Below are 22,797 nucleotides of genomic sequence, written 5' to 3' on the forward strand. Positions count from 1 at the left end.
TTGTATCCACTCTCACTGTGCTGCCTGGCTGTCTGCCCTGGTCACCTCAAGGTGCAGCAAGATATCAGTTGGCGGGGATCAAACCATTTTCTGCATTTCTATACAATACCTAAGGCACAGACGTCGCCAATCGAAGACTAAGAGAACCGGCATTATTTTAAATACATTTTTTATTATACATTTAACATATTTTTTTTTATTAAGGCCAGTGTAGTGTAAAATGGTCAGCTGACGATAATTTCCCGAAAGATTGTTTAATTTTTCCATTTAAATTCGGAATTTTATTAGAAGTTCAACGAGATATGCCATTTCATATATGCACCGAAAAAGTAAACATTTTCTAATACAATTTTTTAAAAGTCACTAAAATAAAATACATTACATTTAATACAGTTGGTTCATCAATTAAGCGTTTGCACTTTAATCACTAGTTAAGGTCCACACCTTTCCCATTTACCTGAATAGTAATTTGGTCAGTTTGTACGCTGTCATCTGACTCCCACTCCCGATGTGCCGCAGAGGCTCCTCCTCGCCTGGGAAGTGAGCGCAAGGATATTTCATCGCTCTCACGCCTCATGAATCGTCTCCGCGTCCTGGCAAAGTCGAAACTTTCACGCTGCCGTTGCCGGGACTGGGCATGGGCGGAGTCTGTCAGGTGCTGCAAGGCCTGCGACGAGTTCGAGCGCTGCATCTGGGCGACTTCGCTATGGAGCTGCGGCTGACCTAGGCTAGATACCGGCACAGAGGGCTGGCGTTGGCGACCCCCAAAGCATCCAGTTGAGTAGCGCCCATCCGCTGATCGCGATCGCCGGTGGCGAGCCGACTCTTGCGCACTAAGAAGTTGCTTAATGGAGACAGTATTTGATTACATATCTCGTCGATAATTAAATCATTTTTCACTTTATTACCTGCTGCATTTCATCCTTGCGCAGGCGGCGCAGTCCCTGTTGCTCCTCGAGCTTGTTGCTCATCAGGCTCACCCAATCACGAGCTTGTCTAAGCGATAGGGAGCTCTGAGATCGCTCGGGTATCCGACGCGGGAACAGCATTTCGCGGGCTCCCACAACACAACCGCTGTCGAGGACAAATACTCTCGGAAAGTCTACTACAAAGTCGCGGCTTCGAATAAGATCCACCCCGGCACTAGGCCTAGTTTGCGCTGCTCCTGCCACAGGCCCTGCAGATTCGTCCCGTGCCTCAACCAGTGCCAGTGTCTGCGGGGGATCAGGCTGATATTCCAGAATACTTTCCTCGCTGCCTAAAAACTGTAAAATAAAAAACCATCCAGGTTTGGTTCGGCTCCACGACATAAAGAGCGGTTCTACGTTAAAAAAGCGGCTTATTTAGGTAAATTCTCAAAATTCAATATGTTTATTGGGGTTGTTCTTTAAAATGTTTGAGTCCATAATATGTTGGCATGGTCTTGTTTCAAAGTTTTTGAAAAGGCAAATAACAAATTCAAGAAACATGAATCTAAAATGCAAACTACTCGCGATTCCTTTAAAAACTCAAAACGTGTAACAGCACATCTAAAAATGTTATAATATTAATAATTTCTATATGATCTATAATATGTATGATCTAAAATAGGTTATAAATGGAATATAAATAATTTATGTATGAGCTATAAAAACAATTCAAAAATAAATGCAATCAAACGAATTAAGAAATAATAATGTAAGTACATAAAAATGTTTTAATCTTTATTAAATATACAAAACTAAAGCAAATACTTTGGCACCTTTAATATTACAGTAGTCATTGATTCACAATATGCGCTGGCTGCGATTTGTGTAGCCTTCTATGGGTGACTAGCAACAGTCGCTGATCCCGCTATATTTATTGCATTTGCCATTACTTTTTCTACAGCTTTAAGATATAGTCACTGTTTATAATTGTATTGGTATTGAATTTCAGTGTATTGAATTAAAATGTTCATACTCGAAGGTAATTTCCTTTGCTTACTGTTATCGACAATTCTTAGTCTTATAGAACTTAAACATATGCTTAAACCCTTTGTGATTTTTAAGTGTATTCATGATTCCGCTTTCAAGTTAAACTTCTAACGGTATTTTATATTGTTGCTTAAATACATGTAAATGTGCGTGGGGCTTATGTAATTAAAATGGAAGTCTTTGTATCAGCTTTTTTAAGTACACTGCTCTTAAATGATTTTATTTACAGATGAGTGAATGCTCTTTTCTTTTTCGTTACTCTTAATTGGTATCATAACTTATAATTAAATAAAACGAAGAATACGTTAAACTTCAGTCAACTGCTTGATCTTGCTACACTATGTCCGTTTGTAAGGGCATTGAAAAATATAGGCTGCACATTTGCAAAACCTATGAACCTAAAATCTGTACCAAAATGCATATTGACTACGTACACACTTTCATTTTAAAATAATAAAAAATACGATTAGGCTGAATATAACATTGGACTCAACGGACGGGTTTGCGCCAATTTGACTATACAAATTGCGATGCAAGGGTCTCACTAAAGGAATATGAATATTGGTCTGGTGGTATAGCTGACTATTGAATACACGCGTTTTTATGTACAGAGTAGGCTGTACTTTGTACCTAAGCCTTGTTCGTGGGTAGTTGGCGATATTTTAGACGTCGGTCACCTGATGACTGGCAGTGATAGCGTGCGGCATTGTGGCGGGAGCAGAGTTACGTCTGCCGCGCTCCGATGCCGCCTGCTGCAGGTGGGGTTGATACGCAAGTGGCGCTAGCTGCTGCTGGACACTACTGCTAGGACTACGACTACTCTGAAAATAGTGACTAGGAGCGAAACTACTAATGTTGCTGGCCTGGAGCGACTGCAAAGGCTGCGGCCCCTGCGGCACGGCCACCACAATGACGGGCACCTCCTCTATGGAGGCGATTGGCGCTGTATGCTGTGGACTCGGGGTTTGATAGATTTGGTCACCCACCACATATCCATAGAACTTCAGGACGTCGAGCTTACACATGGGACACGTTCGATGCTCTATAAGCCACGGATCTATGCAGTTTTTATGGAACTCGTGCCTAAAATTAAGAAGTACAAAGGTATTTCTTGGAAGCTTGCAGAACTGGATTCTTACTTGCACGGCAATATCCGTATGGTGTCCGTGGGCTTATAGGCTTCGATGCATATAGCACAGCAGTCGCTATCCAAGTCCTTTTCATCACTGATTTTTCCGGTTTTTGTTGGAATCTTCATGATAGCCTTTTTGGTAACAGAGCAGAGATTGCGCTACATCGGCAAAGGATGGTTTAAATTATGTATATGATTATCAAGAGATGGCTTACCGATTGTTGGTCCTTTGCCTGCATGTAACGGAACCTCTGAATATAGTAGAAGATGAGCCAAACCAGAGAAATAATCATCAAAACAATAAATGAAATCGACACAAACAGCACTGATGTTCTAAAATATAAATGGAAAAACAGGTAATTATTTAACTTAAGTTCAGAATGTACCAAAACTAAGACTGGAGCTTTAAATAGAAGTCTTTACAAATTTTGGAAACGGATTAAGATCCAAAGACTCGCTGTTCGAAGGACTACTTTTCAAACTCTAATAGGTAAAATACCTGCCTTACCGACGTATTGCGGTAAAGCAGTTTTTTCTTGGCCTGCCTCTACTAATGAGTTAGGCAGAATATCAGACAAAGGGGACGTAGCTCAGTGGTAGAGCGCTCGCTTCGCATGTGAGAAGTCCCGGGTTCAAACCCCGGCGTCTCCATCTGAACAAGTTCTTTTTGTTATTATTTGCTTTATACATTACATTTTGAAGTAACATTATGTACAATTTTAGAACAGGCTGCATGATTTGGTAAAGGGAATTGAATGCACTGAATTACCGGCGTTCTTTTGTGCAGTCAGGGTTAGGATCAAATCAGAAACCAATTATCAGAAGTGCTTAACATTAAGTTACATTACATATTGGCAGTTGCATAAAAGTCAGAAACCATATATCAGAAGGTTAAGGTAGTAACAGTTACATTTTGGGGTATTTTTATACAATTTTAGATCAGGCTGCCAGATTTGACAAGAGGAATGAAATGCACTGCTTTACCACGTTCTTTTAAGCAGTTAGGTTTAGATCAAATCAGAAACCAAATATCAGAAGTTCTCAAAGTAACAGTTACATTACATTTTGGCAGAATTATTATGTAAAATTTTAGAAAAGGCTGCAAGATTTGACAAAGGGAATAGAATGCACTGCATTGCCGGTGTTCTATTAAGCAGTCAGAATCCGGATAAAATCAGAAATGTAACGAAACGGTTACATTACATCTTGATGTTACATTTTAGAACAGGCTGCAAGTTTTGATAAAGGAAAATGAATAATACACTGCTTTGCCGGCGTTCTATTAAGCAGTATAAGCGAAAGTGGTTCTGATTCTAATTGACAATTGGTCAGCAGCTTACCGCAAGGGGACGTAGCTCAGTGGTAGAGCGCTCGCTTCGCATGTGAGAAGTCCCGGGTTCAAACCCCGGCGTCTCCAGCAGAGTTTTCAATATCTTATTTTAAGTTTATTGGACTAAGTTTCCAAAGATGGTTGGATTAAAACGTCCTCAGAAAACCAATTATATTGCAATTCTACAGGCGTCTCCAGCAGAGTTTTCAATATCTTATTTTAAGTTTGTTTTTTTGGACTAAGTTTCCAAAGATGGTTGGATTAAAACGTCCTCAGAAAACCAATTATATTGCAATTCTAAAGGCGTCTCCAGCAGAGTTTTCAATATCTTATTTTAAGTTTTTTTGAACTAAGTTTCCAAAGATGGTTGGATTAAAACGTCCTCAGAAAACCAAATATATTGCAAGTCTACCGAAATAATTGAGTATTGGAAAGTACTTTTTTGGACAATTATGTTATTCGCACGTTCAACAATTACTCTGATAATAGCGGGGTTCCATGGGGACGTAGCTCAGTGGTAGAGCGCTCGCTTCGCATGTGAGAAGTCCCGGGTTCAAACCCCGGCGTCTCCATTATCGGGAGGTTTTTTTTACTTTTGAATGGTAAGGGATGGGGGACTCACCTATTTAAGCTGCTAACGGTGCGAACACCTCGTCTTCCCTCGATGATCGAAATAGTTACATTATAGCCCTTATCAAGAGTCATAGCCAGGTCCTGTCCAATGTTCTGATAAGTTATAACGGCGGCTATGTTTCCTGGGAAAAAGATACTTTTTAATGAGCAGGCTGATGGACGGACTACTATAACGGCTCAAGCTCACTTGTTTTGCCCTTGATCTGCATCTTCTCCAGCTGCATTACTTGCTTGTCGTTGTAAATAATAACACCGGCAGCATTTTGCTGGTAGACATGTTTAACTTTTTCCTCAAAGGTGCAGCGTCCCCGTCGGACCAATGCAATCCATGTCTCCCCTTTATCTGGTATGGGTGCTCCTAGGGTTCCTCGGATGTACGGTGTGCACGCGTAATCGTCACTTAAGTTGTCCGTGGCGGTGATGTGAATTAACCGTCCCGTTACGTTCAACACCTTGCCCTCCCCGTAACGGGCCTGTTCTTGGGCGAATTCCATGTTGCACAGCATGTTACCGTGCTCTACATATGACCAGTTAAGGAAGGCGTAGTTATAGACGTCCACGGCAATACGATCTTCCATGCCGGAGAAGTTGTGAGTGCTGTTGCCTGGTCGAAAGTATCGCTCCAAATCCTGATTTGCGATGGACATGGCCGCCACTAAGGTAGTGGTCGTTGCAGGGGAAGTGAGAGGCGGGAGTCCCCCGAACAGCAAAACAAGGCAAGCCAGTAGGAGCGTTTTCCGTAAATACATTACGTAGGAGTATAGCAGTTGTTTTCTATTTTAATCAGACTGTGGCATTCGCTTCTTAGCGTTGGGATTCGACAACTGAAACGAGAGTCAAAGTGAGTTTAGCTAAATTATTACAATTTTGAAGCCATCGGACGATAGGCGACACAATTTATTAAAACCATAAGTACGGTTAGTAAGGTATGAACACTCATTTCAGTCATTTCTCTAAGTCAAGTCTATCCTAATACTTTAGTAGACATAAAGGAAGTCCGGTTGAAAGCCCCAGCAGCTATAGCCGATAACTATTGTAGCATAAGTTTAAAATTTTTGTCTACAATGTACAAAAAAATAAATAAATAAAAACTTCCAGGTTTTTCATTTTTGGTTTCGAATTAACGCTACGAATCATATGAACCATACCAGGTGAAATATTTAAACATGAAAATAAAAAATTATATTTGCGTTTATATGTTGTCGTCTTGTGGGCGAGAAAAGACGCGAATATAAATATAAGCGTTGGTCGTTGTTTTCTTTCTTGGCAAATCTTAAATAAAGAAAAATAACAAATATAAAGACGTATTTTTCCATTTGGGTGTATATAAAATCGGATTCCTTATTTTTAATCCCGATACTCGTAGAGTAAAAAGGTATACTAGATACGTTGAAAAGTATGTAACAGGTAAAGGGAAGCGTTTCCGACCAAATATTCTTGATCAAAATCGATATCCGAGTCGATCTGGCCCTGTTTGTCCGTCCGTCTGTCAGTCTTTCTGGACGCGTACACATTTCGCGTACTGACTTCCACTTGCTAAGTAACAGGTATATTTTTAAGACTATGGCTAAAACATAATTATTCAAAATACCTTTCGACAAAATACATTTACATATATTAATAGTAAAACTGGTTTATTTCTACAAACGGATATAAATACTGCCGATATGAATATTAAACATTCAGTTGATTCATTTTCTTAGTAAACGTGATTTGCAAAAACGTGCCTCGATCAACAATAATTCAGGTATAGTTTCTTGCTTGGGGCGTGTGTCCGAGTACACTAGAGTGTCTGCATAGTGTGTATTTAAATTTGTTTACTGAATGACAAAAACCTTAAAAATTAACTGCTGAAATTTATGATTTGAATGATTTATTCTTTAGACAGTCACGTGAATGTTACTTTTCTTAATGGTCACAATATGTTTCAAGAAAAGTTCCGGTCTTCTACGAGATGGGGCACTTCTCTGAAATGTTTCTAATTACTTTGCAGCTGCAAACAAAATATTGCTTTTAAAGTCTGTTTTTTTCCTATTTTGCCTTCAACTGTTACTGCTCTAGAAAGAGCCGCTTTGGTGTTTTTTTGCGGAGTGTCCAGTTTCGCAATGCTTGCTTTGATTTGGCAAGTGCATTTTATGGTTACTCTCGCTTGCTTTGTAGCCAATAATCAGAGGTCTACTACCTTCGCGCGAATTTTATGCGCAAATTACCGATGTCAACGCGATTGTATGAGGAAAAATCTTAAATGGTCCCAAATATGTAGTATTTTTTTTGGGGCAAGCGAACGGCGTTGAAATTTTAACTGCCAAGTCAATTCTATCCGGAACAAGCTTCTAGTAAAATAGCACTGGCAGTGCTAGAATGGATGTAGACACGGCCATAAAAATATTAACACCCGGTACTTGGGCGGTATTCCCTCAGACACGTTTTCGGAGCGGTGTCGCGCGCGTAGGGTATATATACCGTTGCGATGCACTGCCGAGTTGTTATTATTCTTCTAGTGTTTGTCGTATGACCCCCTGAGTGCGCCAGAGAGGGTTAAGGAACATGTGCAGTGCAGCGCCGGCAACGGCGTCATAAATCTTTACACACCTTCCACGTGCTGTCCACCCACTAACGACACGCCACACCCCATGAACCCCCTCTCTGGCGGTCGGAAGCAGGCTAGGATCGGCTTTTCCATGCGTCCATTCAGTCATTCTTGTCATTAGCCCCTCGAATGTCAGCAGTGTAAAAACGTGATTTCCGCTATTCCGCTTCTGGGACTGTTTGAGTGTAATTGTTTAGCCAACTCTGGTTGTTCGGTGCTCTGTTCGATACTGGACTTGAGCAAAGCCTCAAAGAAAATAAATCTTATATAGCAAGTCGTTTTTATTTGATTAGAGAAGGATTGACTTGGCTTCGAGACAAGGACGAAAGATCGCAAAAGACTAGAATACAAAATCCTGATATTGAATGAGGAAGAAGCACGTTCTCTTCTGTCACATGCCGTGAACACCTTTTCCGAACAGGTATTGATTTTCAACATTGTGGAATGCGACAAAAGAAACAAAAGCAATGGTGATAACAATAACAAGGTTAAGTTTTCAGACTGGTTGTTGTGGTTGTTAAGGCCTCAGTGTCTTCAATTATTATTATTTTATTTATTATTATTACTATTTATTTATTATTAATATTTAATTTGCTTATAGCAAAGTGTGTTGATTTTAATGAGTTGCAAACATGTTATTCCACTATAATCGACTGTGTATCCATCCGCCTTATCACCGTCATTAGACGACAGGAACACGCGTCAGAATTTTAAGAGTTCAGCATTTGGTGATTAGTGAGCGGTCCCTTTAGAGCAAACCATCTCCAACCCCACCCTATTTGGCCATGTCAACGTGCTGGCGGCTTGCGATTTGCGTGCCGAGATTGCTAAACAATATTGATTTGTACAGTACGGGGAGGTATTTATTCATCGTCAGTATGAAGCCCCACTTGGACATTATGCCTGCCCTGTACCATCTCGTCTAATATTAAAAATGTCGCAGTTTGATTCAATTAGTGGGAAGAATTGGTTTTTATTTGATGTCATTTTTATCCATATCAAATGGATGCTATCGGTGTCTCCCCCTCGCTACGTTATTTGCTTTTTCTCTGGGCTCGCACCATTCTCGCTTTGCTTCGCGATTTCTGTTCAATCATTTAAATCAAAATGATTCACATTTCATTTTGTCAGACAAAGCGGAATAATATTTATATTCAGCTTTGCTATGCTCCTTCTCAAATGCAAATTGAAGTCTTGCCAGCAATTAATAAGCAAGGTGAGTAGGTCCAACTATTGAACTACTCAGCTTCCTGGTTCTGCCCTCGCCATTCGATTGGAAAGTAAAAATTGTGTTCATACAAAAATTGAAGTTTATCAAAATATTAAAGCTGATTTAAGGGCTGGCATACAGTCTTAATCAGAACTGCGCTCGAAATAAATCATTTTAAGTTTGGTATATTGCTGCATTTTGAAAAAAAAAAAAAAATGCAAAAAATAACGTGCTGATCTAGGGCCCGGAAATGGTTAATGTTTTGCCCAGCACAGGGCCATCGTCGATCGCTCACCACTTAAGGAAGCAGTTGTCGTGGAATAGTATGGCATACATACAAGTGCGCGGGACAGCTATCTCGGTGTCGCCTAAAAATTTGTCGCCTTAATTAACGTCGCCCTGGGAAGTAAGGATCCGGCACAGACAGCGCCGAAGACAACGACCCACGAAAATATAACATTGCTTGTCTTTGCATGCAATTGCATCTCCTGCAGCGCAGTGATTAAGAATGGGGCTCCGAAATAACGCCCTCCTGGAGTCTGTCTATGTTGGGGACTGGGGTTAAGTGAATAGTGTTTTGAATTTCTTGAGGGAGTGGTGGGGGATTTTATGAACGGGATGAAATGGTGGAAAAATTAAAAACATTAAAAGTAATATTAAACGAATTCAGACTAAACATCTAAATTTGAACGTTTAAAAGAACTTAAAATGACAATGAAGGGACTCCGTTCGGATTTCGTCTATTTCACACGCATTAGATTCAGTAGATTGAAGCAAGTCTAAACTGGCCCCAGCTGTGCAAATGCGGAGATAACTGACTGACAGACTCAATGACTGATAGAAAAAGATCTTTGCAAGTGCCTCTTACCAGTTAACAGCACTTGATATTTAATTATTTCACCGCTTCCTTCCCCCTCGTGTAATTCTATTCGAGTCCAGAATTTAATTATAGATGGGTAAATTCAAATGAAGACACTCTTAATATAATAGAGAAGTAAAAAAAGTTTATTAAATGAACAACCTAATACTTTCATACATACTTGGTATGTACTGTTTAAAAGTTAATAACGCCTAAGTGAACTGCATTTTCCAATGATAAACTTTCTCTCCGTGTCTGGAATATATATTTTTTGTAGATACCTCATAGCTGGTTTTTTTAATTCGTTTAAACTTTTTATGATGGTGTCCCGTAAAAAAAATTCGAAAATTTGGGCAAAAATTAATTTTACAAAGTTGCTATGTACTTGTTTTCATCTCTGAATATTTAAAAATCAACTTGTTATGCCCACGAACATAATCAGCAGATACAATACATATATATTTTTCTTTATAAAGAAAAATTGCAACACATACTATTTATATGAAGTCGTTCACAAATTTACTAGACCCTATCCCCTGTCTTGGCTTCGTCTACTGAATATTTAATATCTTTAGATTCTCATATAATTTCCATTGTAGTACATTGGCCTGAAAACCAAACACTTGTGAAGAAAGTGTTGCTTGAAAAACAACCTTGTATTGAAACAATGATACCTAAGACAATTAAATGGATCCGTCGAATTGGCGTTGACTAATTGGGAGAGCGGCTTGTATAATTACAGCGCAATTGCTTTTACTATTGGTTCATGTTGACGCTGCTGCGATAAGGACTGATAAGGTGGTATCGGGAACGCAAGCCGAAAGAACTGCATTTTTACTTCATTCATCTTTCTTCTTCTGCTATGCAAACGCCTTACTCAACCTCTTCCACCCTTTATTATGTTTCTTTTTCCTCTATGATGAAAACATCCACTCCAGATGTCAGTAAAAAGCATTATTTCGAAGTGACCCAATTAAGGAGGATGTTGGAGAGAGGACCCGCAACCGCCAGGCCTATCCCCTTTATGTATTTAGCGGCTTTAGACCAGTGCCCCGAATTGGCCTTTAAAACGAAAGTGTCTGTGCACCAGCTATTGCGACAATCTTGGTGCAGTTATAGCATACGCATTTCTTTGAATTTTTTATATTTTCATTTGATTCCCAGCTGTATCCGTCCGGATATACATATGTATGTACAAGCGATAAAGTTTTTTGCTGGAAATACAAAAACCGGAGACAAAAAAACAAACAATGACAACAACAACCATTATTGGCTTAATGGGAGCTTGAGTTTTGGTTAAAATTGCGGATTGAAAAGAACGCGCATGCGCTGGTCTTTTCACCAACCATCGCGTACATTTGTTTTCGTCAACATTAAAAGATTGGAAACATCTGGCATGACTCTTGCAGGATGATAATATAAGCAGTATTAAGGAGTAGTCAACCGCTATAGTTCAGTCCCAAACTACACATCCTTAGCTCAGCAATCGGTTGTTGGACCCAACCTCTCCTGGGCAAGGTGGAAACATGCTCTGATACCGCTGGTCGTTCGTCCTATTGATTTTTCCCATGCTCATTGTTGTCGTTGGCAGATTTACTCATTTTCTATGATGATTCATTTAATTGTTTATTATGTATAGAAAAATTTCGACCATTAAATTTCATGAAGAGAAAGATTTGCACTGGACTCGACAATTAAAATAGGAAATTAGGAAGTTGTTTGATAGATAACCTGTTGCACAAATTATCAGTTACTCATCGATCTTTTTTAGATAAATACACTTGGCATTTATTATTGGCTTCAAGTTAGCAGACATTTCACTTTGCGAAAATCTTAAACGCTTATTGAACAACTTTTTTCAAACAGTCTGCTCTTACAAAGAAATAAAAAACTTTTTCTGTCATCGTCAGATATTGAGCTATTCTTTTTAAACAAATAAACTCACCTGACAATTAAATGTGGAAGGAAGAGCTTTTTATAGAAAAACTAAAACTCCACAGCTGTTTTTACCCCCTCACACACGAACAACATACATATGTAAGAAAACAGAAGATACATCTTCGCTATAGCAGTATTGAAATATATCTGCATTTCTTAATTTTCTCGGCGCATTTTCGTAATATTTTTTGTTGTAGCTACCTTATCTATTTTGCTTTTGTTACGCGAACGCGATTGAAATATATGTATTCAGATATGTGTATTCTTTTAATAGACTGCCCCTGTATCTCCACGACACTGGCTGAAACGCAGTTTTCAAAAGATATTACTTTGTCAGGCTACAGCTGAGATGGTTGCGGCACAATTGACTAAACAACTGACTAACGAGTCAAAAATGCACTTAGTACAGATCCGCGATACGCGCCACTCGGAGCGTCAATATAGGAGTCGGATATCCGATTCGATGCAGGTACGGAAAAAGACTGATTCAGCGCAGTGAAAAAATAAGAGCGCTGCCTGCTGTTCAAACAGTGACAATTCCATTCCAATTCGATTCACCTCAGTGGAATACAATGGAAACGGAACAATTTCGCATCGGTCTAAAATGTACAAAGAGAACATGAGTATTTTGAATCATTCTCAATTGAAACTAAAATTCGAAGTGGAACCGAATACAAACTTGATATGGTTCGTGACTCTGCTATCAATAAAGTGAAAAAGAAAGAAGAAGCAAAGCGAAAATCGCAAAATAAAAAAGGTACGAACAGGAAAAATATTGAATTGTTACTCGAAATTATTACTTGAAAGGATTTGCTTGGCGCCAGTGTTTGAGTAAGTAATCTGTTTTGACTGCCTTTCAAGTTCAATGACCGAAAGTAAAGAGAAGCAGCAATAACGAAATTGATGATGCATTAGCCGAAGAAAGCAGCGCGATAGAGATAAAGTTTGCACCAAGCAGACTCCGACCCATATGTTTTAGATTGCTCGCAATCTGACTCAGCAGCTACATTAAAAATATATTTCAACACGTCACAACTTAAGTTAATGCGGCTTATTAATATATATATATGTAAATATATCAATTAATATATTAATCAAATTGCTTTTTATTCCGAGGAGAGACCTCGCGCCGTTAGACGTCGCGCCTGCTAACTATGACAGGCAGTATCTTTTAAATGAGTTGAGTGCGCCATCTTTTGCTTGACTTCAATAAAAAAGTACGACACGGTGCACCATCTATTGGTGAATGATATGTATATTATACACAAGTAAAATAGCTCATGTAAAATTTAAAGTGTAAAAATATATGTAGGGTAATTTATTTTAAATGACACTATAAAGTTTAGGTTACAGACGTTCCTCTTAAATTTAGAACTCTTATAACAGCTTCCATCATTTTAATTCGTCAGGTGATTGATTATTCTTAAACATAAATATTAACCAATGTGCCAATTGTGTTTTGCTTCGGGATAGGAAGACCTATCTCTATTCGATGCAAATACCCCGTTCGCCACATTTAACATTTGGAGAAGATAATTATATATTCCACATTTTTTTCGCTCAATAATAAGGTAAGGATTTAGAAGCACTAGTTTTCCGTATAGTTGAATTTCTTTGAGGAACCACAAAACATTTTCCATTATATCAATTGGCTTGTAACGCATAAAACAGAAATGACTCGAAAAAATTGGAAATTAGAGAGGTGTAAATCGATGAATATTTATAAATATAATAAAATCCACTTCCTTGGCCCATTCAAAATATTGCTTTAGTTTTCCAATAAAAACTGTTTATAAAAGAAAAACATTTTGTTTAATAACTTGTACTATTTATTGTAATGTATACTTTTTAATTTTATTTTACTTACATACGTTTCTGTTGAAATATTTAATATTAAAATATTTTGAGCTTAAAAAGTATTAACACTATGCCCGGGAACGTGTCACTTTTATGCCTCTTTATAGGTTGGTTGTTGCTTATTATACAAATGAGATTACGAAACGGGTAAATCTGCAGGATTCCATTATTTGCTGCGATTTACAAAGCTGCATTTAGGAATAACTACGAACTTGCCTGTTGGGCAAGGGGAACGTGCACAACTATGAATGAGGAATATTGGTGCAAATGTTTTCTATACAAATACGAATTTTCTACGAGAACACTTAATTATACTAAAAATTTTTTCAATTTGCTTTGTTAAATAACATAAAAATTTTGGTACAGTCATCGGCTTTGTATCCGTCGATACTTCTAGTTGTATTGGGTTTGCCCTCAACTTGCTTCCAAACTTTTTGTTAGCTTGGATATTATCATATATATATACACTTGCTCTTCTTTATAGCATCCTATCATTTTGATTACAATCCTTTCGACACTAAAATTATATATTAATACAGGGTGTTTAAAGTTTGTTTCACGTATTGCCTCAAATGCTTTGTAAGCTTTGTCATATTTGATTATTTAACTTAAATCATTTAAAAAATATAAATGAATATAAATGATTGGAAATAGGAACTAAAAGCACCAGTAAATAATTTACTTAAAGAAAAAAACATCTAGTCCTCACAAAAGTTATTCCTTTGGGGTTACTTAATTTAAAGAAAACATTAACTAATAGTAGACATATTGCATTCGAGTTCACTTTAAGTCCTTAACGGTGGCAACGCGTTGCTTATGGGACAAGGGGCAGGAACGCCTGCTGTCGGCGTGTCGATCTGCGCTTGGATCTGGCGCTTGGCCCGGAAGCGTTTCAGCTTTCTTCTGGCCATGAACAGGTCTGGCTTAAAGCTGAGCTCACGGCATGCCATTCGGTGAAGGGCGGGTCGCGAAGGCAGGGACGGCGGGGTCGGGTTTATTTCCTGGTCCAGCTCAAAAGGAGGGAAGTAAATTGGATTGGCGTTGGCAGCCCCAGCTGCCCAATCCCGCCACAAGTTTCAATCATGCCCGGTCCCACCGTTGGATGGCGTAAGTGGTGGGCCTGTCGCGCTTATCTCCCGACGGTGCTCCAGCGAGAGCGGTAGTCCAGGACCTGAATAGTCTTCGTCTACGGAGGAGGATTGCTTCGATCCAACAGACTTGCAGTCCTCATCCATGCTCACGCCAAGATGGTGCATAGCTGCAGCTGCATGATGGCGCTCTGCCGGCGGCAAAAGGTTTAACATGCTCAGAGGGAGACCAGGAAAGCCGCCCGAAAAATCTGGGTAGAAGCCCTGTGGGTTGAAGGGATTGAATAGGGCATTTGGGGCACTCAGTAAATCGGGCTCTGAACTGTTACTACGCGGTCCTCCTGGGGGACCCAGGGGAAGTCCCAGATCCAAGTCTAACTGTCCCATAGGCCCCAGTTCACCAGGATGCTGCATTGGCCCACTGCCGGAGGTCGGTCCTCCGCCTTGGGCATTGGCAGACCCACCCGAACCGTTGCTGCTCATAGAGTTCTTGTCCTTTTCCTTCTCCTTGCGCTCCTTGCTCTTCTCATTCTTCGTGGAACCACCGCTACCTCCGCCGATGCCCATTTGCAGCATTTCTATCGGTGGTCCACTGATGCAGTCCTTCCGCAGCTGCTCCAGTTTTAAACTCTTTCCGTATTTTCCCCGGACGTACATCAGTAGAGAATTGTAGGGGATACCGAAAATCCGCGACGCCTGCGACGTGGTCATCTTTTTGTTCCAAACGTGCTGAAGTGCCTCCGTCAGTTCTGTGTTAGTCCATGAGCGCGGTGGACCGCCGCGTGGGGCTGAATGCTGTCCCTTTGGTCGCGGCACTGCAAAAAAGGATCATTCGGATATAGTAAATGCTTCTCAAAGCCACAAGCCCAACCTATTGCTTAGCGATAACGTTTCAATCTCTTGTCTCAGATACTGCCTAGAACAATTTTCTGAAAAGTCACCCATTGTCTGGGATCTGCATAGCGATGCAGCATGCTTTGGGCTCGTACACACCTTGAAACTTGTCTTTGTGTGGCACCTATTCTTGAGGCGAGCTATCATTCGGCACATCCAAAGAAATAAGAACGCTGTGGAGGTTCCCATCCTGGCCTTCCCCGCATCGATTTGCTTCCCTCTGTATGTAAATTTGAAGCAAGCAGGGTCTGCGGGGGTCATATGCGCCGCAAAAACTCAATTTAGATTCTGAGATATCGGCTTGCACCGGCAATAAGTCCAACAAATGCACAGGTACTTTCCCTTAGGGCCCTCAAAGCGGGAGTGGGTATTTGTACCATGTGGGGAAGTAAATATGTAAGTTATTCATACCCTAATTCACTGGTTGCTTTGGCTTGAGCCTGGCTCGTCTGCTGAGGCAGGGTCATAAGGTAATGAGCTTTTGATTCTGGTTAAACACCGAAAGCCGAACTCCAACTATCAAGTTAATGAAGCCGGCCTAATGAAGTTTCACTAGACAAAAACGTAAACGAAATTTGAATTTGGTACAAATCGGAAATCACGTTTCACAGACTGGCCCAAAACAACCGACGAATATACAAATGAATGTGAACAAATCAGTTAATCACACCCACACGATTGAGGGCCACAGACCACGAGTGAATTGCATCGAACTTGTAAGTGTATAGCTCCACTTCTCCCGATTTGTATCATTCGAGAAACAGGTTTTGCAGACTTGCAATATAGAATATCGTGCTATACGCTAAATTTGTTTTTTTTTTGCCGGCTTACATTGCTAAATTCGAGTTTGTAAATCGACGTCATTGAGCACGCCTGAAGATGTAGATTAGATAAGAAATAACAAATCTGCTCTGGATGTTCTTCAACTTGACGTGCCTAACATATGATCACGACTCTTTCATTCCTTATTCCTTCATTTCAAGGGTCCTATTAATATGTTCTTGAAGACCAGAAAATTAAGCAATTAGATTTGGCGGTTTTGTTCTTTTTTTCGTTATTAACTGGTGCCTGAAAAGATAAACACCGTCCTACATGCCTGCGACACAAATGTATATAGTCATAAATTGTTTAAAAGTTTGGGCGTTTTATAATACGCTCCGTTTGGGCGTAAAAATAAAGAATTATATTGATTTCCTGGCTTACAAACACATTTATAGTGAGCCCAAAAATGTTAACCCCTTTGAGGTCTCGTAACACCATTCGCTGAGCTAAATATAAAGCGATAAAAATATGGGGCTGTATATCGAATTTACTTTTTCACCTCTTCCATTTGTCAATCAAAAAAATCGAAGCGTACGTTTTAACGTTTTGCCTAGGTGCACATATTGCCTCATTCAAGAAAAAGAAAAAGAAACAAACAAACCATTTGTCGACCGATTCAACGATTGCTTCGGCGCACAGGAAAACCGCAGAAACAAATTTGCCGCCTCACATGATCGCTTGAGTGATCGCTGATCGCATCTGGAACGGTCCGAGATGGGAGGCTTAATGTGCACTCGTAGCGGTCTTATAAGGGGTAACTGTTCGAAAGGAAGTGCGCAAACAATTCAATACAAATCCAGAGTTGCATTCGTAAAAAAATAGGGATAATATAATCAGCTAAACTTTAGCTTTGCCGTTCACAAAACTGCTTATCTTTCTATTTGCTCTTCAATTACCCTCAATCGATGCCTAACCGAAGTGTTTTCTTTGTACCTAGAGCGCAACTACGTGATCAAAAGTGCAGCATATCAAATGCAAAAGGTACAAAGGTAGAGAACCAGGCATGAACTCTGCTACCCCAGCGCGAGATCAATCAGTCAGGTGTGAAGTATTGCAGCCAGACACGGAACAGATCGGCCTACAAGCTCGACTGCCTCAACGTGATCGACGCCAATCATGCCGAAATGATTTTAAACATTTCCAGCGGTAGAGAGGTGTTGGCCGTTGACTGGGGTCCGGGTTGTCTTTCGGGTTAATTAGTTGTTTACTGGGCTTGGCGAAAGTTTGTTCAGTGCACTTATTTTGTAGGGTACGTGTACTTACTTTTCTTTTTAAGAAACGGAGGCGGCCCGCCAGGCATGTCCCTTGGATCGCTCATTTCCATTAACGGGTTATAAAGCTTGCCGGGATCGATTCCGGGTGGAAAGAGTCCAAGTGGTGAGTCGAGACCAAACACTGTCGGCAAAAATATTATTGGTAAATATTGATTTTTTCACTGTGACAAAAATAATAACTGTATAAATAGCAAACTGCGCTCGTCTTATACAACAATCACTGCATTGGGTAATTTAAGCATAAGCGACACATTTTCCAGCTCACTGAAGCTGATTAGCCACCAAGACAATGGACGCAAACACACTCCGACAAACAGTACCTACGGATTGTATACAATGGCACATCGTTATTCTATTAATATTTTACGCTTGGAGTGCACTCCTCCACATGAGTGAAACAATTGGTAAGCTGATGAGCCAAGAAGGGGGATGAGGATAACTAAGGAATGATTCCGCAAAGACTCTTTACCTAGCTGGGAGGTAACGCATAATATTGACATTGTGCTGACTGATTTTATAAGTCGCGCCGCGGATTTCAAGATGCGAAGAAGCGCCACATAACAGACGAGCTAACATACAGACAGAAGGGGGCGAAAACAATGCTCAAGCATATGAATAAGGGGACGTATCCGTTTCTGTTTCTGAGGATGTGTTGTATCTGCAGCATAATGACACAAATAACGAGCGCTCATTGTTTGACTCTGTTTTCTGAAGTAGACATTACAACACGCGGCGTATGCGTAATGTGGGTTTTTTACTTTAAACTTTTTTGACGGTGCGCAAAATTAGTGGATTTCCCTTTGAAATCCTGAAGGATCTCAAGCAGATTGACTTTACAGCCCATCCCACATGTCAGAAGCTATTAGTTGAATGATTTTCACGCCAGATATGATGAAAAAATCACATTATTCGTACGAAAGCATACGGTGGTATATCTCTTGCACGACCGTCTGGCAGACGAGATGTTGAGCCATGTTGAGTAGAACAAAATTTGAAAGGTAAGTAGAAAATACATGAAACAAAAGTATCAACAGTTCCAAAAAACAGATACTAATTTTGCAAGAACCACTTAAATATCCTTTAAATGAGTTTGATATGTTTAAAGATTTAAATTAAACCAAAAAAAAATAATAATAATTCACACTACAGGGTGTTATGTAGGCGACCACTGGTTTGCTAAAAATACATTGGAGTTCTGCGGCTTAGCGTATCTTTCGCCGGTTGTCTCATTGCCTGCAGCCTGTTTATGCAGTAGTTAGCGATTTGCTTGAATACGACGAGACTTTGGTGCGCTTTAGTCACCCGTACTCGTTCTCGTATTCGCTTTTCTGATATGTTGGCTGAAATTTTTGTCGCATTAAAAGGTATTGCGCTTCCTGCCTGACTTCCACTTTGCGATTTCGTACAATTTTTCATATTTTTGTGCCTTAATTTATTTTATATCCTGTGTGCGCGCGTCTCGCCTGCATTCAGGCGCCCTCTGTCTCCCCAGGTGAAGCTCCTGGTCCTTGGGTTTCTCCCCTGCTTGGCATGGGCCTCCCCAAACGGATATTATTAATATGAATATCGCGCGACTTATATGCAAAAGTCGTGTGGAAGGACTAGACCAAGGTAAGGAAAGCCCAACCACGAGACGTCGCCACGTATTTTTATTTATGCTGGCGACGATGCCAAAGTTGTTTGCCAAAAGGTTTAAGTTGTGCGCGCTTTGGCATACTTTAAACACAACACATTACCGGAAAGGGCATAAAGCAGACAGCGAATATTCCGATGTGGAGAAGTGCTGTCTTCTGCTCGGCAGCCAAGTAACTTAAAAGTCATTTGGCTAAATGTTGGCTGACAGTTTAAACTCAACCCGCTCCGAAAATCACATGTTGAAGAGACACAACATAAATTGTTTGCGCTTTCTGCACGCAAGGGCGGAAGCTAACCCAACCCGTCCATATTTTTAACCTTTGCACCTCCACTTGTGTTTGTTTCGCTCGACTCCAAGTCACATGAATGTAAAAATCCTATAAAACGCAATTGAATTTACTTCGGCTGCAGTTCCTCCCGGGTCTTAACCGCAAAGACATTCCCATTGGCCCTTCCCTAGCTCCCCAGACGTTGTTGTCAGTAGAGAACGGACTGGGAGTCGCTAAACTGTCAAATTATTAAGAACTTATACGATTGCTTTTCCACATTTCTTATGAGCTGTCAACAGGGGAAACATTTTGTGACTTAATTACTAAAAAATAAAACAGCGGAGTGATAGGAGTCCTTTTTTCAGAAACTCTTAAAGCATTGCACCGTTTCAAAGGTGTTATGCTCGCTATGGAATTCTTCACGGGTCATACCAGCAGCAACAGGAGCCTGAGAGGCCATAATGTGCTTAGGGGCTTTTGCCACAGTCTTGCGTGGCAATGAAAGAGCACTTCTCCAAGGATACTCGTAACTTGGCGACACTTTGATGTCGCGCTAAGACCACATGTTGCATTTCAGAGTGGCGAAAAGTGCAGACATGTCGAAGGGACTACCCGTGAGAGTTTATTATTTTTGCACGTGACCAGATTGAAGAAGATTTCTCTTATTAAAGCTGTAGCTGGGCATATGCTTTTATCCAGGTAGATAACCCAGTGACCTCTGGGCCAAATGAGCTTAAGTTACAAAAAGATACTCACTATGTGGCGGAGTCAGCGTCATCGCGGAGGACATGCCAGGAAAGGGCAGTGGTGATGGCGGATGCGGGGGTCCATCCGGTGCATTGAAGGGACCTTGCAGACTCATCGGCGATGCCGGACCAAACTCCTTACCAAGCTCCTTACTCAGTCGATTCATACTCTCCTCAAGTCTTTCGTGCGCAGCCTGTCCAGGACATCCGTTTCCTGGACCACTGTTGCCCGGATGGCCTCCGTTATGTCCTCCGAACGGGGGCATCCCCATTGGCCCCAGCAAATTGCTCGCGAAGGCGTTGTGGTCGCGCCCATCACGGGGATCCCGTGGCTCACGCTGATGCATCGCAGCAGCTGCCGCGGCAGCCGCCAAAGACATCTCCATCTGGTGCTCCATATGATGGAAGGGATGCTCCCCAGATCCAGCAGCCGCCACGGCAGCAGCCGCAGCTGCGTGCATCTGTGCCTCTAGAGCTTCCATGTGGCAGGGCGGGCTGTCTGGTAGACCAGGAGGCCGAAGTCCGGGCGGAGGGAAAGTAAGCAGTCCGTTGTTGCCCCCAGAACAGCTAGTAGGCGTGTGGATGGCCGTGGGGTTCGGATTAGCGTTTAGTTGGCGGATGTCCTTCAGAGACAGCATTATGCGCTGGTTGTTATCCTGTAGCTTGCTGCTGTTGTTGTTATTGGACTCACAGTCTGCCGAGCTAGAGGCGCCAGAAATTCCTTCCTTGCCTTTGTTAGTGGTGCAGAGGTCCTCGGGCCCGTCACTGAGGCAGGGAGAAGGGTTGGGAGACATGGCTGCCGCATTTGCAGCAGCCGCTGCAGCCTGACGCCTCAGCTCGTTGGTCGTATGAATAAGCTCTTCAATGTCTTGCTCCTCTTCCTCTTCATGATCCTGATCGTCGTCGTCATCATCGTCAAGCTCGAGTTGATGGTGATTCTCGTTGAGGCTGCGTGTTTGATCGGATCCTTCTTGTTTCATGGACTTTTGCTCCTTAGCCTTTTCGACCAACGTTTTTGCTGGCGACGAACTAATTTGTTCAGCTTCACCTTGGCCGTGATCTCGATCAGGAGTCTCCTCCTGATCTCTTTCCGCTCGCTCCAGAAGCTCGTGCTTGATCACAGTTTGCAAGGATTCTGCATCGGTTTTGTTTAGGGTAAAGTCGTGCGGCACATCACCGGAACGGCGCCGCGGTCGCGCTTGCTTACGTCGTGGCATAGGTGAACTGCCTCCCAGCTCCTGATCACTCTCCAAGTCGCGGTCGCACTCCTGCTCTCGTTTTCGTCGCACACCTAGAGCAGCAATGGCACTTGAAGCGTTGCCAAACAGTCGGGGAGACGGCATCAAAAGCTTTCCACCCTTAGAGGGTCGGACCATTGTCGGACACTCGTCCTCAAAGCTAGAGGACAGCATGGAGGTGTCCAACATCCCGAAATCATCAGGAGAAGCGGCCGGTGTGGGAGTGTGTTCTGGGACAGAGCTCTCCACCAAGCCTCGGACTTGAAGCGACTCACCGGCCTGGATGAGTGTCTGGAGTCGCTGCTGGGGCACGCTGATCTCTCCGCGGTACATAAAGTCTACAATGGCCTGCACTACCCAACCCCGGAAATCCTTGAGCACTATTACGGGGTGCTTGCAGGGAGTCTCCGCAAAGACGCGCTGGAAGAAGGGCGAACAGGCGGAGAGCACCATTTTGTGAGCCCGGATCGAAGTCTCCGCGCAGACCAGTGTCACGTCCACCAGCGTTTTGGTTTTTAGCAGTGCATCGAATGCCCGCAGGATGTGGTTCTGGTGGTTGTTCCAGCGCAGGCTGTAGTGATCCTGTGGGGCCGAAGGTACAGCTAGTGCACCTTCTGAGGGTGGTGTGGCAGGCAGACTGTTCTCTGGAGTAGCAGCTTCCGTTACCGCCGATGCCGATTGACTCATGTTCAAGGGCAGAGGTGGTGGCGTAGGCGGGGTCGTCGGAGGCGTAGAGTGCATTGGGGCGTGATCACTGGTCGGAGTCTTGGCTAAAAGCTGTAGCTGCACTGACAAAGGCAGCGGTAGTTCTAGCGGCAGAGGCTGATTTGCAGGCGCCGCCTGACAAGCGAAGTCGGTCATGGAGAGCTTCGTCGATTGGCGATGTTTAATCAACTCCTGGTGGGCGTCCTTTAACATGCCCCGTTCCAGTCACGTGCAGCGTGCTTCAATTCTCTGGGAAAAGAACATGCGGAAGAAGGAAAGAGAGAACGGTTTAGGCGAGAGACGACGAGTAAGCATAGCTTAAGGATAATACCAGGCGTAATGTATTCGTATTCATGACATATGCTGTAAGGCACATTTGAAGTGTGTACAGTGTGATAATATGTTAATGAGTCGCGGCATATATCATTTTTCCAGCTGTGGAGACAGTGAATGGCAAAAAAGAGCATGAAGCTGTAGCAATCACAGTTGCTACGTGTTGTGTCGCGTATCCTCTAGGATATCACATGCAGATGTGTGATAATGGCTCATTCCCCCTGCTTGAATTTGGTTTTGTTTAACCGTGCTCCCGGTACTTCACAGTGGAATGAATCTGGCAATATGG

General features: G+C 41.9%; 2 protein-coding genes and 3 non-coding genes across 7 annotated transcripts; 3 read left to right on the plus strand and 2 right to left on the minus strand.

Moving 5' to 3' along the window:
- Nucleotides 1-253: 253 nt before the first annotated feature.
- On the minus strand, nt 254-12,132 carry LOC6618927 (protein goliath). Of its 3 annotated transcripts, none has more exons than XM_032715608.1 (8): nt 11,655-12,132; nt 5,238-5,874; nt 5,040-5,172; nt 3,303-3,420; nt 3,095-3,246; nt 2,942-3,038; nt 909-1,265; nt 254-844 (listed from the first exon to the last, which is right to left on the minus strand). In XM_032715608.1, exons 2-8 carry the CDS (start codon nt 5,797-5,799, stop codon nt 428-430), a joined length of 1,836 nt encoding a protein of 611 aa, XP_032571499.1. In that variant the 5' UTR covers nt 5,800-5,874; nt 11,655-12,132; the 3' UTR covers nt 254-427. The 3 variants fall into 3 exon arrangements, with proteins under 3 accessions (XP_032571499.1, XP_032571497.1, XP_002043175.1); XM_032715606.1 differs by having other exon boundaries at nt 428-844; nt 11,977-12,132; XM_002043139.2 differs by having other exon boundaries at nt 428-844; nt 11,849-12,132.
- Nucleotides 3,667-3,738, plus strand: Trnaa-cgc. Its single transcript has one exon. It is a non-coding gene; the product is annotated as a tRNA-Ala (tRNA).
- On the plus strand, nt 4,433-4,504 carry Trnaa-cgc. Its single transcript has one exon. It is a non-coding gene; the product is annotated as a tRNA-Ala (tRNA).
- Trnaa-cgc lies at nt 4,918-4,989 on the plus strand. The gene has a single exon. It is a non-coding gene; the product is annotated as a tRNA-Ala (tRNA).
- A 1,341-nt stretch (nt 12,133-13,473) lies between the features above and the next one.
- LOC6618931 (protein jim lovell) lies at nt 13,474-22,388 on the minus strand. The gene is made up of 3 exons (XM_002043140.2): nt 20,243-22,388; nt 17,572-17,703; nt 13,474-15,407 (listed from the first exon to the last, which is right to left on the minus strand). The coding sequence occupies exons 1-3, from the start codon at nt 22,386-22,388 to the stop codon at nt 14,581-14,583; spliced, it is 3,105 nt and encodes a 1,034-aa protein (XP_002043176.1). The 3' UTR covers nt 13,474-14,580.
- Between the last annotated feature and the right edge of the window lie 409 nt (nt 22,389-22,797).

This window comes from Drosophila sechellia, chromosome 2R, assembly GCF_004382195.2.
Source record: "Drosophila sechellia strain sech25 chromosome 2R, ASM438219v1, whole genome shotgun sequence".
NCBI lineage: Eukaryota > Metazoa > Arthropoda > Insecta > Diptera > Drosophilidae > Drosophila > Drosophila sechellia.

What these genes read in the sequence shown, in the direction of transcription:
- LOC6618931 (XM_002043140.2), bottom strand. Translation starts at nt 22,388, where the DNA reads ATGTTAAAGGACGCCCACCAGGAGTTGATTAAACATCGCCAATCGACG. An exon ending in GACGCTGACTCCGCCACATA is followed by an intron (nt 17,704 to 20,242) that starts GTGAGTATCTTT and finishes TTTTGCCGACAG; the next exon opens with TGTTTGGTCTCGACTCACCA. An exon ending in TCCGTTTCTTAAAAAGAAAA is followed by an intron (nt 15,408 to 17,571) that starts GTAAGTACACGT and finishes CCTTTTTTGCAG; the next exon opens with TGCCGCGACCAAAGGGACAG.
- LOC6618927 (XM_032715608.1), bottom strand. Translation starts at nt 5,799, where the DNA reads ATGTATTTACGGAAAACGCTCCTACTGGCTTGCCTTGTTTTGCTGTTC. An exon ending in ACCGTTAGCAGCTTAAATAG is followed by an intron (nt 3,421 to 5,039) that starts GTGAGTCCCCCA and finishes TTTATATTTTAG; the next exon opens with AACATCAGTGCTGTTTGTGT. An exon ending in AGGCAAAGGACCAACAATCG is followed by an intron (nt 3,247 to 3,302) that starts GTAAGCCATCTC and finishes TTGCCGATGTAG; the next exon opens with CGCAATCTCTGCTCTGTTAC.